Source organism: Bos javanicus, chromosome 6 (assembly GCF_032452875.1).
Source record: "Bos javanicus breed banteng chromosome 6, ARS-OSU_banteng_1.0, whole genome shotgun sequence".
NCBI classification, from domain to species: domain Eukaryota; kingdom Metazoa; phylum Chordata; class Mammalia; order Artiodactyla; family Bovidae; genus Bos; species Bos javanicus.
Window position 1 is genome coordinate 85,040,510 of NC_083873.1, and position 15,451 is coordinate 85,055,960.

General features: G+C 37.6%; 1 protein-coding gene across 2 annotated transcripts in view; it reads right to left on the reverse strand.

Moving 5' to 3' along the window:
* LOC133249635 (UDP-glucuronosyltransferase 2C1-like) overlaps nt 1–15,451 on the reverse strand; it is a 31,491-nt gene that overhangs the window by 15,001 nt on the left and 1,039 nt on the right. For both annotated transcript variants that reach the window (XM_061420366.1, XM_061420365.1), the window contains exons 2-5: nt 7,748–7,896; nt 5,776–5,907; nt 3,472–3,559; nt 2,120–2,339 (exon numbers count right to left, since the gene is read on the reverse strand). In XM_061420366.1, coding sequence (XP_061276350.1) covers nt 2,120–2,339; nt 3,472–3,559; nt 5,776–5,907; nt 7,748–7,896 — 589 coding nt within the window. The remainder of the gene's footprint in view (nt 1–2,119; nt 2,340–3,471; nt 3,560–5,775; nt 5,908–7,747; nt 7,897–15,451) is intronic.

Here is a 15,451-nt window from a genome sequence, read left to right on the forward strand (position 1 = left end):
GGATAGTGTCCAATTGTTACTCTCTGTCAGGGAACAGGGAGGCTGGGGTCTTCTTTCTATTTATATATTAACACAAGGAAAGAGCAGAAGTAAGTTTCTAAACTGGTATTGGTTATAACTACCCAGATGGTGACTGCAGCCATGAAGTTAAAAGATTCTTGCTGCTTGAAAGAAAAGCTATGACTACCTATACAACATATTAAAAAGCAGAGACATAACTTTACCAATAAAGATCTATCTAGTCAATGCTATGGTTTTTCCAGTAGTCATGTATGGATGTGAGAGTTGAACTATAAAGAAAGCTGAGCATCAAAGAATTGATGCTTTTGAACTGTCGTGTTGGAGAAGAGGCTTGAGAGTTGCATGGACTGCAAGGAGAACCAACCAGTCCATCCTAAAGGAAATCAGTCCTGAATGTTCATGGGAAGGACTGATTCTGAAATTGAAACTCCAATACTTTGCAAAGTATTGGATGCAAAGAACTGACTCATTGGAAAAGACCCTGATGCTGGGAAAAATTGAAAGCAGGCAGAGAAGGGGACGACAGAGGATGGCATCACCAACTCAATGGACATGAGTTTGAGCAAGCTCCGAGAGTTGATGTTGGACAGGGAAGCCAGGTGTGCTGCAGTCGATGGGGTCACAAAGAGTTGGACATGATTGAGAGACTGAACTGAACTGAACTGACATGAAGGAAGCTGAGTGGTTTTTCATTTTTATTTTTATGATTTTGTTGTAGTCCCTAAATTCTTTATAGTGGTAATATCTTTAATTTTTAAGAAATAAAAAATATTATTGTTAATTTAACAATTCATATCTTTAACAATATATTATTTTCTTTAAATAAATGTAGTATTTCTTCGAGGTTATAATCTATCATCCAGTAGTGGTAGGTGACAAAATACTTTCACAAAATTTAGGAAGTATAAAATAATCTTTGATTATTGATTTGATTATTCAGTTCAGTTCAGTTCAGTTCAGTCACAAAGTCATGCCCGACCCTTTGTGACCCCATGAATCGCAGCACGCCAGGCCTTTCTGTCCATCACCAACTCCCAGAGTTCACTCAGACTCACGTCCATCGAGTCAGTGATGCCATCCAGCCATCTCATCCTCTGTTGTCCCCTTCTTCACCTGCCCCCAATCCCTCCCTGCATGAGAGTCTTTTCCAGTGAGTCATCTCTTCGCATGAGGTGACCAAAGTATTGGAGTTTCAGCTTTAGCATCATTCCTTCCAAAGAAATCCCAGGGCTGATCTCTTTCAGAATGGACTGGTTGGATCTCCTTGCAGTCCAAGGGACTTTCAAGAGTCTTCTCCAACACCACAGTTCAAAAGAATCAATTCTTCAGCACTCAGCCTTCTTCACAGTCCAACTCTCACATCCATACATGACCACAGGAAAAACTATAGCCTTGACTAGACAGACCTTTGTTGGTAAAGTAATGTCTCTGCTTTTCAATATGCTATTTAGGTTGGTCATAACTTTTCTTCCAAGGAGTAAGAGTCTTTGGGGCTTCCCTGGTGGCTCAGAGGTTAAAGCGTCTGCCTCCAATGCGGGAGACCTGGGTTCGATCTCTGGGTTGGGAATATCCCCTGGAGAAGGAAATGGTAACCCACTCCAGTATTCTTGCCTGGAGAATCCCATGGATGGATAATCCTGGTAGGCTATAGTCCACGGGGTCGCAAAGAGTCGGACACAACTGAGCGACTTCACCTTCACCTTCAAGTGTCTTTTAATTTCATGGCTGCAGTCACCATCTGCAGTAATTTTGGAGCCCAAAATAATAAAGTCTGACACTGTTTCCACTGTTTCCCCATCTATTTGCCATGAAGAGATGGGACCAGATGCCATGATCTTCATTTTCTGAATGTTGAGCTTTAAGTCAACTTTTTCACTCTCCACTTTCACTTTCATCAAGAGGCTTTATAGTTCCTCTTCACTTTCTGCCATAAGGGTGGTGTCATCTGCATATTATTTGATAATCTTTGATTATCAAATAATATTTGATATTAGGCACACTCTAAATTATGGAAAATTTGTTAATTTCAAATTATATAAAGCTGATTATTCTTTCAAAAACAAAATGCTTCTTAGTTAAGAATATATTCTCTACTCACGAAGTATTGTTAATAACTGCTTTCAAAGCATTCAGCAGATCTGCACTTGTCATTCTTTGCAAGTCTACTTCGACAGCTGCCCCTTTGGCTTTCATACGAGCAAGATTATCATGCTGATCACCAAACATAGGAATTCCAACCATAGGGACCCCGTGGTAAATAGCTTCATAGATCCCATTGGTTCCACAGTGAGTGATAAAAGCTCTGGTTTTGGGATGACCTAAAAATTAAAAGAAAAAAAATATCATTTTAAGTTGCAAGAGTGTCAGAAACAGAAAATCATGACACCTGCATAAACCAAATTCTATTAGGTAACATTTTCTATATAATTCTGTGTCATAAGAACACATATAAATTCTTATAGGCTCTGAAGAAAGCAGCAATTAATTAGTCCATGCTAAGTGTAATTAGTGATTCCAGCAATTAAGTCATTCCACAGACAACTAAGAAATTTTCTGCAAAATATATGGTGGAGAGTACTTGCCCATTTGACAAGTTGTTGCAGGAAGAATACATCAATAAAAAAGAATGGAGGGACTGAAGAAAACAATCTTTTTGTAGATGGGAAAGAGGAGGTGACATGTGCAGGGTTTCAATATGAAAATGTTGGCATAACAAGCTAGAAAGGCTACATTAGTTCATGGTGTACTCTGTTTAAGAAAACAGAATTTGCATTTGACTTTACACTAATATGCAGCCATTTATATTATATATGAAATATAGGTGAAATGGTTTGCCACATTTTTTTTTTTCCATAGAGAAGAGAGGTGTGAGAGAATGGTGAAGAGAATTAGGTGTGTTGCAATACTGTATACAAAAGTTAACGAAAGCCTCATCTAAAGGTAATTTCTCTGATTTGATCCTGAAGAGGGAGAGATTATGTCATAAATGGGAGAGTCACCAAGGTCTAGTCAGGTTTCTCTGAACTTTTCTCAACTAGAATTTGATTTTGTGGCTCCACTATCTCTGCATTGCCCAATTTTAGCAAGCATTCTACTCGGTCAGTTGAGCTCTGCAATTTTCCATCCAATGAACTTCCACTATGTTCTTTTGTGATAAATTCCCCATTTTTCTTTCTGCATACAAATTGTTTCCAGTCTCTCTGTTTTATTGTAAAAGTCCATTGCACTAATAACTATACTTATGGTGATGGTTTTGAATAAATGTGCCTTACAGTCTTTAACAAGTGTCATGAATAATGCTTTCTTTCAAAACTCCTGAAGCAATGTGAAGAACACATTAAAGTTTTTTTTTTCTTATTTTAAATACAAATTTGTTGATATCTGTTATTGAATAATCATTCAGATTATACCTCATTCAGTTCTGTTTATTTTTTTTCTCTTTGGTCTTACCAAGAAGATCATTCTGTGGAATCCATTTATATAGCCGGGTATTGGCTCCTAGTGTTTCGGGTTTCTTTCCTGTATATCTCCACAGAACCTATTAAGATAAATGTCTTTATTAGAAGATTTTAGAATCACATCCTGTCAGTGAAAGTTAACTTACCCCTGATGACTCAGATGGTAAAGAATCTTCCCACAGTACTGGAGACAGGGGTTTGGTCCCTGGATCGGGAAGATCCCCTGAAGAAGGAAATGGCAACCCACTCCACTATCCTTGCCTGGAATATCCCATGGATGGAGGAACCTGGCAGGCTATAGTCCATGGGGTTGCAAAGAGTCAGACATGCCTAAGTGACTTCACTTCAATCAAATTTGATGCCTCCAGGTAATGCACAAGTAAACTGAGTCCATACGTGATTAGGTGATGAATGTTTTTAAACCATAAACACTACAGCCGTGTTTTCAAAGGCTTGCAATGATCCTAGTCAATAGCCTTTCATCTTCGGGTTAATTCTAACTTAACCTAATGAAGAAAAATGATGAAGATGTAGATGAAGAAAAATGACAATCTGTATCTGAAAGAACTACATATGGTGTTACTACTCCACTCTGGTAAAGGGGATTTTTGAGACAAAGATTTCAGAGGCAAAGGGGAGGGATGTTATTTACCTCTTTTGAAGTATTTTTTACATACTAGTAATGTACACTCATATGGTAAAATATTCATAATCATATTTATAATTTTCAAGTATTCTAAGTCTAGAGTTTGGCGGCATTAAAAACATCCACATTGTGTAACCGTCATGGCATCCAGTCACACAGTCGTGTCCGACTCTTTGCGACCCCGTGGACTGCAGCCTGCCAGGCTCCTCTGTCCATGAGGATTCTCCAGGTAAGATTACTGGAGTGGGTTACCATGCTGTCCTCCAGGGAATCTTCCGGACCCATTGGAGTTGGTGATGAACAGTGAGGCCTGGCGTGCTGCAGCTCATGGGGTCGCAAAGAGTTGGACATGACTGAGCGCCTGAACTGAGAAAAAAGATGTCACTCAGGTAAAACCCAGAATGGTATCAATAAAAAATGATAGTTTGCTGGAACATTGTAAAGTACACTCCTAAATATTTTACTGTATTGTTAGTGTTTTAAATGTTGAAGAATCACTATTTAGGATTTCATTTAGGATTATTTTTAGGATTCATTATTTAGCATTATTAGAAGAATCATTATTTAAGATTATTTTTAACCTAAGCTCTTATTTCCAGGTTCAATTATGACAATGCTCAAAATCAGTAATTGCTAGAAAATATAGTCCAAGACATTCTAAGAATTAAGCCTATTATTTTGAATATCTTTTCCTTTATTCTCTGTTATGTTGTTACTTGTTTATATGCTTCAGATTTAAAGAAATATAAGAACAGCAAAAATCACTGCAGATGGTGACTGCAGCCATGAAATTAAAAGACGCTTACTCCTTGGAAGAAAAGTTATGACCAACCTAGATAGCATATTAAAAAACAGAGACATTACTTTGCCAACAAAGGTCCATCTAGTCAAGGCTATGGTTTTTCCAGTGGTCATGTACGGATATGAGAGTTGGACTGTGAAGAAAGCTGAGTGCCAAAGAATTGATGCTTTTGAATTGTGGCGTTGGAGAAGACTCTTGAGAGTCCCTTGGACTGCAAGGAGATCCAACCAGTCCATTCTGAAGGAGATCAGCCCTGGGATTTCTTTGGAAGGACAGATGCTAAAGCTGAAACGCCAGTACTTTGGCTACCTCATGCGAGGAGTTGACTCATTGGAAAAGACTGATGCTGGGAGGGATTGGGGGCAGGAGGAGTAGGGGACGACTGAGGATGAGATGGCTGGATGGCATCACTGACTCGATGGACATGAGTCTGAGTGAACTCCAGGAGTTGGTGATGGACAGGGAGGCCTGGCGTGCTGTGATTCATGGGGTCACAAAGAGTCAGACACGACTGAGTGACTGAACTGAATTGAAAAAGCGTTAGGTTACATGGATGCCTTAAAACCTAATGCACAAAGTTCACTGATGGTTTAACAGTAGCAAATGATTAATTTTCATTTATTATTTAAAGAAAATACTGCAATAGAATTTCCTTAATAATGCCAGGTTTAAAGCAAGATAGCAATCAAATATCCCCTTTTATCATTTATACATTTTCTTTAGAGCTCACTTAAGTTGAGACTAACAATATCAATACCCTTTCCTAAATTTTACAAGTATACTTTTACTGTGAACTTCATGGATTTTAAAACAGCTGTCCCTGAAAAAAAAAAAAAAAAAAAAAAGACCTTCTGAGGAATCTGGGCAAGGGCTGATGCGATCATATTAGACTTTTCTTCTGAGAGGTTTTTGATCATTGACCCCAGAGTAAACACCACGACTCCATCTTTTCCAGAGCTTTGAACAAACTCTTCGAACTCCTGTGAAAAAAACAGTCTTTGTAATATAAAAGCTTACAGTTATAATAGATGTCACACTTTTCTCAATGTGTCTGAATTATTAGAGCAATTCTGTACTTTCATATGTTAATGATTTCGGTGTATAATAGATGACCTGAAATCCTTATTAGGTGAATTAAAAATTATTGTTACTAAAAGCTCATTTGGTAAGGCATATTGAGGTATGAATGTGTCTTTGTGCATGTGTGTTTGTGTTTACAAGTTATTGACAGCCTGTTATGTTTCGCCATTTGCTGAACTCTTTACATGTATCATTTAACTTAGATATATGGTGATTTTATGAGATATGTATATATTTACAGATGGGAAATCTATCTCCGTAAGGTTAAGTAATTTGTCAAAGTCTACACAGCAGCAGCTGGCAGAGAAAATTTCTACCTTTAAGTTAAATAGTTCTGGTGCTGCAGTTTTTATTTAGCCTTAGATGCTAATAAGGTTGTTTTCATTTTTTCTGCTGAATTATGGTCAGTACAATGACACAATTTTGGTATATTTACTTTTTTATGTTTTCTAAACTTCTATTTTCTTTTATTTTGATTATATTCATTTTTTTATATAAGCTTCCACATATACGATTAGGAATGAAGTAGCCATGTAACTCCTGTCCAGACAAGTAATGCAGAAATACATATAACGCATACTCTGAGGGTTATAGGAATATAGTAGAAATATATAGCTTTGAATTAAAAATAAAGACAAACATATTTAATCATACTGAAATAAATCTTTTCATCCTCTGTTTAAATACTAGCAAAACTAAGCCAATTAAGTAAGACAAAAAAAATGTGTTTTTGAGGCATGAAACGGAACAGGGAACAAATTTATATTAAGGGATTTCTCACATGGTTATTGGAGAAGGAAATGGCAACCAATTCCATTCTTGCCTGGAGAATCCCATGAACAGAGAAGTCTGGCAGGTTGCAGTCTATGGGGTCTCAAAGAGTCAGATAAGACTGAAGCAACTTAGCACTCATGCCCATGGTTATGGAGACTGTCAAGTTTAATCTGCAGAACAGCACATTAGGCTGGAGACTCAGAGAAGATCCACTGCTGTAGTTCAAGTCTGAAGGCTGCCTACCAGCAGAATTCAGACTTTTGTTCTAGTCACATCTTCAACTAATTGAATGAGGCTTACTCACATAATGGAGAGTAATTTGTTTAATCAAGGTCCACATATTTCAAAATTGATTTCATCTAAAAATAGCCTCTCAATAACTTCTAGGAAAATGTTTGTCTAAGTACCTGGGTACCCGGCCAGGCAAGTTGACACTTAAAGTTAACCATTACACTATGTTTAGAGATGATACTAAAGATAGAATGATATCTTTATGTTCAGTTATAGCATAGTATTTGTAAGATACTAGGAAATACTTTTAAATTTATATAAAACACATTTTCATGTATAGTTAAAGGACTTTGATCAAGAAAAGAAAACATTGAGGACTACTTCATTAGATAATAATACATAATCCAAAATAAAGGCTACTCACCTTCTTACTGTAGTGTATAGTCTAAGAAAATAATGACCATTAAATTCTATATCTGTTTTCTCCATTTGGGGATCAAACACTGTTAACAATAAACTAGAAATCATTTTGAGATAAATACTCATAGTTGGGTTGAGAAGATCCCCTGGAGAAGGGAATGGCAATTCCATTCACGTATTCTTTACTGGAAAATTCCATGGACAGAGGAGCTTGGCAGGCTACAGTCCATGGGGTCGCAAAAAGTCAGATACAACTGAGTGACTAACACTTTCACGCTTCATTCATGTAGGACAATAATAAACACATTTAACTACCTTAGGCAGGGGCTTTGCAGGCTTGCAGTGCAGTCCTCCGACAAATTCAGTATTAGGTAAGTAAGGTTGAGGAAATTCAAAATCCCAGTAACTTCGAAACAACCACATGTCAGCTTTCCCCATAATCTCACATAGTGTGGTAGGTTTTCCTGAATAAAAATGAAGGATAAGAGAGGGAAAGGAATCTGATATGTTAAATGAGAGATGTATCTTCACCTAATTTTCTAAGTAAATTCTTAAAGACCAATACCGAGCCAATGCAACCCAGGTTAAATCAATTGAATCAGTTAAATCAATTGAAAAACTTTTACCCTGAAGAGTACACATAGTTAGATTATGAATAAGTAAACACATATGGGCTTCTTTAGTGGCTCAGCTGGTAGTGAATCTGCCTGAAATGCTGGAGACCTGGGTTCGATCCCTGGGTTGTGAACATCCCCTTGAGAAGGGAAAGGCTTATAGTATTCTGTATTCTGTATTCATTCTAGTATTCTGGTCTGGAGAATTTCATGGACTGTAGAGTCCAAGGGGTCACAAAGAATCCAACAGGACTGAGTGACTTTCATTTTCACTTTCAGACACAGATTTAAGTATGGAGCAAAGCCAAAAACCTGTTGCTTTCTCTCTGTCAATGGAGTCTTTCATCTTGATCTAAGTCTGAGCCCACTCAGGTGCTCCTATAAGTACAAGAAACTTAGGTAGCGATTCTTAGCCTTCTATGGTAGAGTCACACCTTCTTCTCTGGAATTCCAATTTATCTCATCCTCATTGCTCCAAAAGCCTCTGATCATGTTGAAAAACAACTTGTGTTTTGCCCATCTTTTTTTCTATTATTTTCAAGTGTGTTGTCACAACTAATTACATCCTGAATACTTTTAATGCAATTCTTAAAATGATTGTCTCCTTTGCTATAGTAAATGAAATTTCCTATTTTACAAGATTTTCTCCTCTTTGGTGAAAATATTGCACTGCATAATAATCTCTGGTGGTGAAATAGTTTCTATTTTATAGAGAATCTTACCCAGAGTTTTGGTGTCCTTTTGAAATATGTGCTCTGTGTCACTGATGGGAGGAAATAATAGCCATCTGGTTTCTCACTTCATGGCTTTGTGAATATTCTCCTTGATGTTCTAAGTGTGCTAAAGTTTTTATTAGAAAAATAGAAAGGATTTTGCACTCCTAGGAAGATCTATCTGCAATTAGAGATCAAGGCAAATCTCAGCAAATGAGGGCCTTGACTCTGGTGATTACAATATCCAGTTTTATACTCAGCACATATATTTTGGAAAATGTGTGCACTTTTTTTTTTTTTTTTACTTTTCTCTAACTTTTGAGTTAAAATACATTGAAATTAATTGTTAACTGGTATATTTCTATATGGTAGAAATTATCATTTCCCAAATTATGATTTCATTGCCCTATAGGATTTTTTTGGACCATTTTTGTGTCTAACCTAGTGCTCTTATCCTAAAATTCCTTTACCCTCAAGAGGTTTATAAATAGTTTCTCAATTTTTTTTAATGAATGTTTTCTTATTTTCTCATCAATTATTTGAACATAACTATGACATGATTTAATGAATAATTTTATAAATTATTTATTAATTTATAATTATATATAAATTTATATTCATTGCAGCCAAAAATTAAAAGACACTTACTCCTTGGAAGAAAAGTTATGACCTACCTAGATAGCATATTCAAAACCAGAGACATTACTTTGCCAACAAGGGCCTGTCTAGTCAAGGCTATGGTTTTTCCGGTGGTCATGTATGGATGTGAGAATTGGACTGTGAAGAAAGCTGAGCACCAAAGAATCGATGCTTTTGAACCGTGGTGTTGGAGAAGACTCTTGAGAGTCCCTTGGACTGCAAGGAGATCAATCGAGTCAATCCTAAAGGAAATCAATCCTGACTATTCATTGGAAGGACTGATGCTGAAGCTGAAACTCCAATACTTCGGCCACCTGATATGAAGAACTGACTCACTGGAAATGAACCTGATGTTGGGCAAGACTGAAGGCAGGAGAAGAAGAGGATGACAGAGAATGAGATGGTTGGATGGCCTCACTGACTCAATGGACATGAGTTTGAGTAGGCTAAGGGAGTTGGTGATGTACAGGGAAGCCTGGCAAGCTGCTATCCATGGGGTTTCAAAGAATCGGACATGACTGAGCAACTGAACTGAACTGAAAGTATAAGGAAAAATGAACTAGTTGAACTAATTCCAAATAACAGCCACTGCACACTTCACAGTAAGAGAAATGATCAACAAAACAAGAAGGCAGCCTATGAAAACAGAAAAAGTATTTGCAAACCATATGTCTGTGTAGGTGTGGTTATTGTTGTTGTTCAATCATTCGTTCATGTCCTACATTTTGCAGTGCCATGGACTGCAGCAATTCAGGCTTTCCTATCCTTCACCATCTCCCGGAGCCTGCTCAAACTCATGTCCACTGAGACAGTAGTTCCATCCAAACAGCTGATCCTCTGTCATCCCCATTTCCTCCTGCCTTAAATCCTGCCCAGCATCAGGATCTTTTCTAGTAAGATGGCTCTTTATATCAACTGGCCAAAATTTTGGTGCTTCAGCTTCAGCATCAATCCTTCCAATGAATACTCAGGATTGATTTCCTTTAGGATTGACTGGTTTGATCTCCTTGCAGCCTAAGGGACTCTCAAGAGGCTTCTCCAACACCACAGTTTAAAAGCATCAGTTCTTCAGTGCTCGGCCTTCTTTATGGTCCAACTGTTGCATCAACAAAAAACTACTGGTTCAAACCATAGCTTTGACTATATGGACCTTTATTGCCTAAGTAATGTCTCTGCTTTTTAATATGCTGTCTAGTTTGTAATAGCTTTTCTTCCAATGTGTAAGGATCTTTTAATTTCATGTCTGCAGTCATCATTTGCAGTGATTTTGGAGCCCAAGAAAACAGTCTCTCACTGTTTCCATTGCTTCCCCATCTTTTTCTATGAAGTGATGGGACTGGATGCCATGATATTCATTTTTTGAATGTTGCGTTAAACCAATTTTTCACTCTCCTCTTTCACTTTCATCAAGTGTCTCTGTTGTTCCTCTTCACTTTCTGCCATAATGGTGGTATCATCTGCATATCTGAGGTTATTGGTATCTCTCTTGGCAATCTAGATTCCAGTTTGTGCTTCATCTATCCTGGCATTTTGCATGATGTACTCTGCATATAAGTTAAATAAGCAAGAAGTGATTATACCTGATATACCTCAGCCTTGACATATCTTTCCCAATTTGGAACCAGTCTGTTGTTTCAGGTCCAGTTCTTACTCTTGCTTTTGACCTTCATACAAGCTTTGCAGGAGTCAGGTAAGGTGGTCTGGTATTCCTATTTCTTGAAGAATTTTTCCGTTATTTTGTAATCCACACAGTCAAAGGCTTTGGCACAGTCAATAAAGTAGAAGTAGATGTTTTTGTGGAACTCTCTTTCTTTTTCTGTGATCCAACATATGATGGCAATTGATCTCTGGTTCCTTGGCCTTTTCTAAATCCAGCTTGAACATCTGGTATTTCTCAGTTCATGCAGTGTTGCAGCCTGGCTTTGAGAATATTCAGCATTACTTTGCTAGTGTGTGAGATGAATGCAATTTTGCGGTAGTTTAAACGTTCTTTGGCATTACTTTTCTTTGGGATTGCAATGAAACCTGATCTTATGCAGTCCTGTTGTCACTGCTGAGTTTTCCAAATTTGCTGGCTTATTGAGTGCAGCACTTTCACAGCATCATCTTTTAGGACTTGAAATAGCTCAACCGGAATTTCATCACCTCCACTAGCTTTGTTCATAGTGATGTTTCCTAAGGCCCACTTAACTTTGGACTCCAGGTTGTCTGGCTTTTTGTGAATGATCACAACATCATAGTTATCTGGGTCATGAAGATCCTTTTTGTATAGTTCTCCCATGTATTCTTGCCACTTCTTCTTAATTTCTTCTGTTATGTCCATACCATTTCTGTTCTTTATTGTGCCCATCTTTGCATGAAATATTCCCTTAGCATCTCTAATTTTCTTGAAGGGATCTCTAGTCTTTTCCATTCTAATTTTTTCCTCTATTTCTTTGCATTTGTCACTTAAGAAGGCTTTGTTATCTCTCTTTGCTATTCTTTGGAACTCTGCGTTCAGATGGATATAGCTTTCCTTTTCTCTTTTGCCTTTAGCTTCTCTTCTTTTCTCAGCTAATTGTTAGGACTCCTCAGATGTTTTGCCTTTTGTATTTCTTTTTGTTAGGGATAGTCTTGATCACTGCCTCCTGTACAATGTCATGAACCTCTGTCCATAATTCTTCAAGCACTCTATCAGATCTCATTCCTTAAACCTATTTGTCATTTCCACTGTATAATCATATGGGATTTGACTTAGATCATACCTGAATGGTCTAGTGGTTTTCCCTATTTTCTTCAATTAAAGTCTGAATTAGGCAATAAGGAGTTCATGGTCTGTGCCACAGTCAGCTCCCGATATTGTTTTTGCTGACTGTATTCTCCGTCTTTGATTCCAAAGAATATAACCAATCTGATTCCAGTGTTGAACATCTGGTTATGTCCATGCATAGAGTCTTCTCTTGTGCTAATGAGGAGGGTGTTTGCTTGAGCAGTTACTTCTCTTGACTAAACTCTGTTAGCCTTTTCCCTGCTTCATTTTACTCCATGTCCAAGTTCGTTTGTTACTCCAGGTATCTCTTAACCTCCTGCTTTTGCCCTCCAGTCCCCTATGATGAAAAGGACATCAACAAACAAGACAAAAGAGCAAAAGGTCATGTGTTCATCTTCTGTGTGAACTCCAAAGTTGCAACTAGCTGCTAAACAACCATGGACAGGAGAATCTTGGAGTCCACCAGAAAAAAGATATCCCAATTCCAAGGGCAAAGGAGAAGCCCAAGAGAGACGGTAGGAGGGGCGAAATTGCATTTAGAATCAAGCCCCATAACTTGCCAGAGATATTTGGAGGACTCAAGCAAAATCTTGTGCCCACCGAGACCCAGACGTCCCTGCCACAGAGACTGAGCCAGACTTGCCTTTGATTGTTTGAGTGTCTCGTGCACAGGTACGGGTCAGCAGTGGTTTGCTGTGGGAACAGGGACTGACTGCAGCAAACCTGGATTACCCAGTGTGTGGCATGAGCCTCATGGAGGAGGTCGCCATTAGCCCCACCATAGAGCCACTGAGCACATGACATACAAACTGCAGAACAATTATGAAAAAGAAATTCTCACACTGGTAAGAAAGTTCTAGGACCCAGAACAGACTTTCCAACCTGGGAATCCAGCAAATCCAACTGAGAACACCCAGGAAATTTGACTTTGGATGCCGTGGGAGACTGAGCCAGACTTGCCTTTGAGTGTTCAGGAGTCTCTGGTGGAGGCAAGGGTTGAAAGTTTTGCCTCAGGCTAAACAACAGGGAAGGAACCCAGCCACACCTATCAGCAGAAAATTGGATTAAAGATTCACTGAACATGGTCCCTCCCATTAGGAAAAATCCAGTTTCCCCCACAGACAGTTTCTCCCATCAGGGAATTTCCACAAGCCTCTTATCCTTTTCATCAGAGGGCAGACAGAATGAAAATCACAGTCACAGAGAACTAATCACAATGATCACATGGGCCACAGCCTTGTCTAACTCAGTGAAACTGTGAGCCATGCCTTGTAGGGCCTCCCAAGACTAACGGGTCACAGCGGAAAGTTCTGACAAAACCTGGTACACTGGAGAAGACAATGCCAAATCTCTTCAGTATTCTTGCCTTGAGAACCCCACAAACAGTATGAAAAGGCAAAAAGATATGACACTGAAAGATGAAATCTGTAGGTTGGTAGATGCCCAATATGCTACTGGAGAAGAGTGGAGAAATAACTCCAGATATAATGAAGAGATGGAGCAAAAGCAAAAATAATGCCCAGGTGTAGATGTGACTGGTGATGTAAGTAAAGTCCGATGCTGTAAGAAGAATATTGCACAGGAACTTGGAATGTTCGGTCCATGAATCAGCATAAATTGGAAGTAATCAAAAAGGCAATAGCAAGAGTGAATATAGAGATTTTAGGAATCAGTGAACTAAAATGAACTGGAATGTGTGAATTTAATTCAGCTGACCATTATGTCTACTACCATGGGCAAGAATCACTTAGAAGAAATGGGAGGGTCCCTTATAGTCAAGAAAGGAGTGTGAAATGGAGTACTTGGGTCCAGTCTCAAAAATGACAGAAGTAGAAATTAGAAGTTCTCAAATAAATATCAAATAAATACTATGTGATAGATATTATGGAAAGATAATCTTAATATGCGATAGGTATTATAATATATGATAGATATGCAATATAGATATTATGTGATAGATATTATGTGATAATATAGATATCACATAGATAATATATGATAGATATTATAGTGATAATTTATAGATATTAAATAGTGATAGATATTATGGAGAGATAATATTAATATCTATAATATTATAGATATTATTTGGTGATTATTTCACAATAGGTACAAATATCTAGTCATCTTGTTGTATACCTGTGTTGAAACAAAATTATTTTAAGTCTGGGGAAGCAAAATTTTGCATAAAAATTTCTCTACCAGTTGAGCCACTGTCCGGCACTCCCTATTTTAGTGTGCAATGTGCTTCTGCATTATACATTAACTAGATCCCCTCAGAAGACACAGGGAAGTTTACTCTACAAAAAAAAATTTCATCCTGGCACCAGCAAGGTAACTCATTATAAGCTAACATTCTTTCCTTAATCTTTTAAGGGGTCACAATGACCCACTACTCATTTTTTAGGACTACATAAACTGGCAATATAATGTTCTGATGTATAACACTTTCAAGAATAACCCCTTCCCTCAAAAATGTATATGATAGTTCTTTAATTTCTAATGGGCAGAGCATTCCTCAGAGCTTCCTGACAGATTTTCTCCAGGGTTATAATCCTCATATTGGCTCAAATGAAATCTTCCATACTATTCTAGGTTAACTATTGACTAATTTTTTGTCACCATCTGAAGCTAATACAATGCTGCATGTTAGTAATACCTTAAAAAATCTAACTAAATAATACATGAAATGTACTGCTTTCTATAAGATAATTTGCCTCTTATGCAAAATTTCCTTACCATAATCATGTAAACATAATAAAAAATAAATTATTCAAAAGCAAAATATAAAGGGTAAATGGGCTTGTTCAAATAGAGAAAAAATTTATGCTCAGGGTCAAAAGTCACTAGTTGACATCTAATGACCTCTAACCTTAAATAGAACAACAAGAACAAAACACTGAAGTGAGGTAAAAATCTAGAAACATGGTCCTATAGGAAAAAGTCTTCTTTCATTTTTACACTTTTGAAAACAAGACCAAATGAATCCAAACTACATTATTTATTTTCTAGTTTCATGCTCATCACATTACAAACCTTGTCATAAATTAACCATTCCTTCATAGAACACAAATATAAAGCCTTAGGAAGAGCAAGTTAATCAGGAAGAAAACAGGTTGTGAAACAGGAGAAGCAAGAACACAGAGTAGTCCAAGGTTATGGAAATTAAGCACACTGTCAGATTTGGGTTTTCCAGATACTCCAAAAACTTAAACTTAAATATAGAGAATATTCCTTCTTGGATATATATCAGGGTTCCCCTGGTGGCTCAGATGGTAAAGAATCAATCTGAAATACAGGAGAC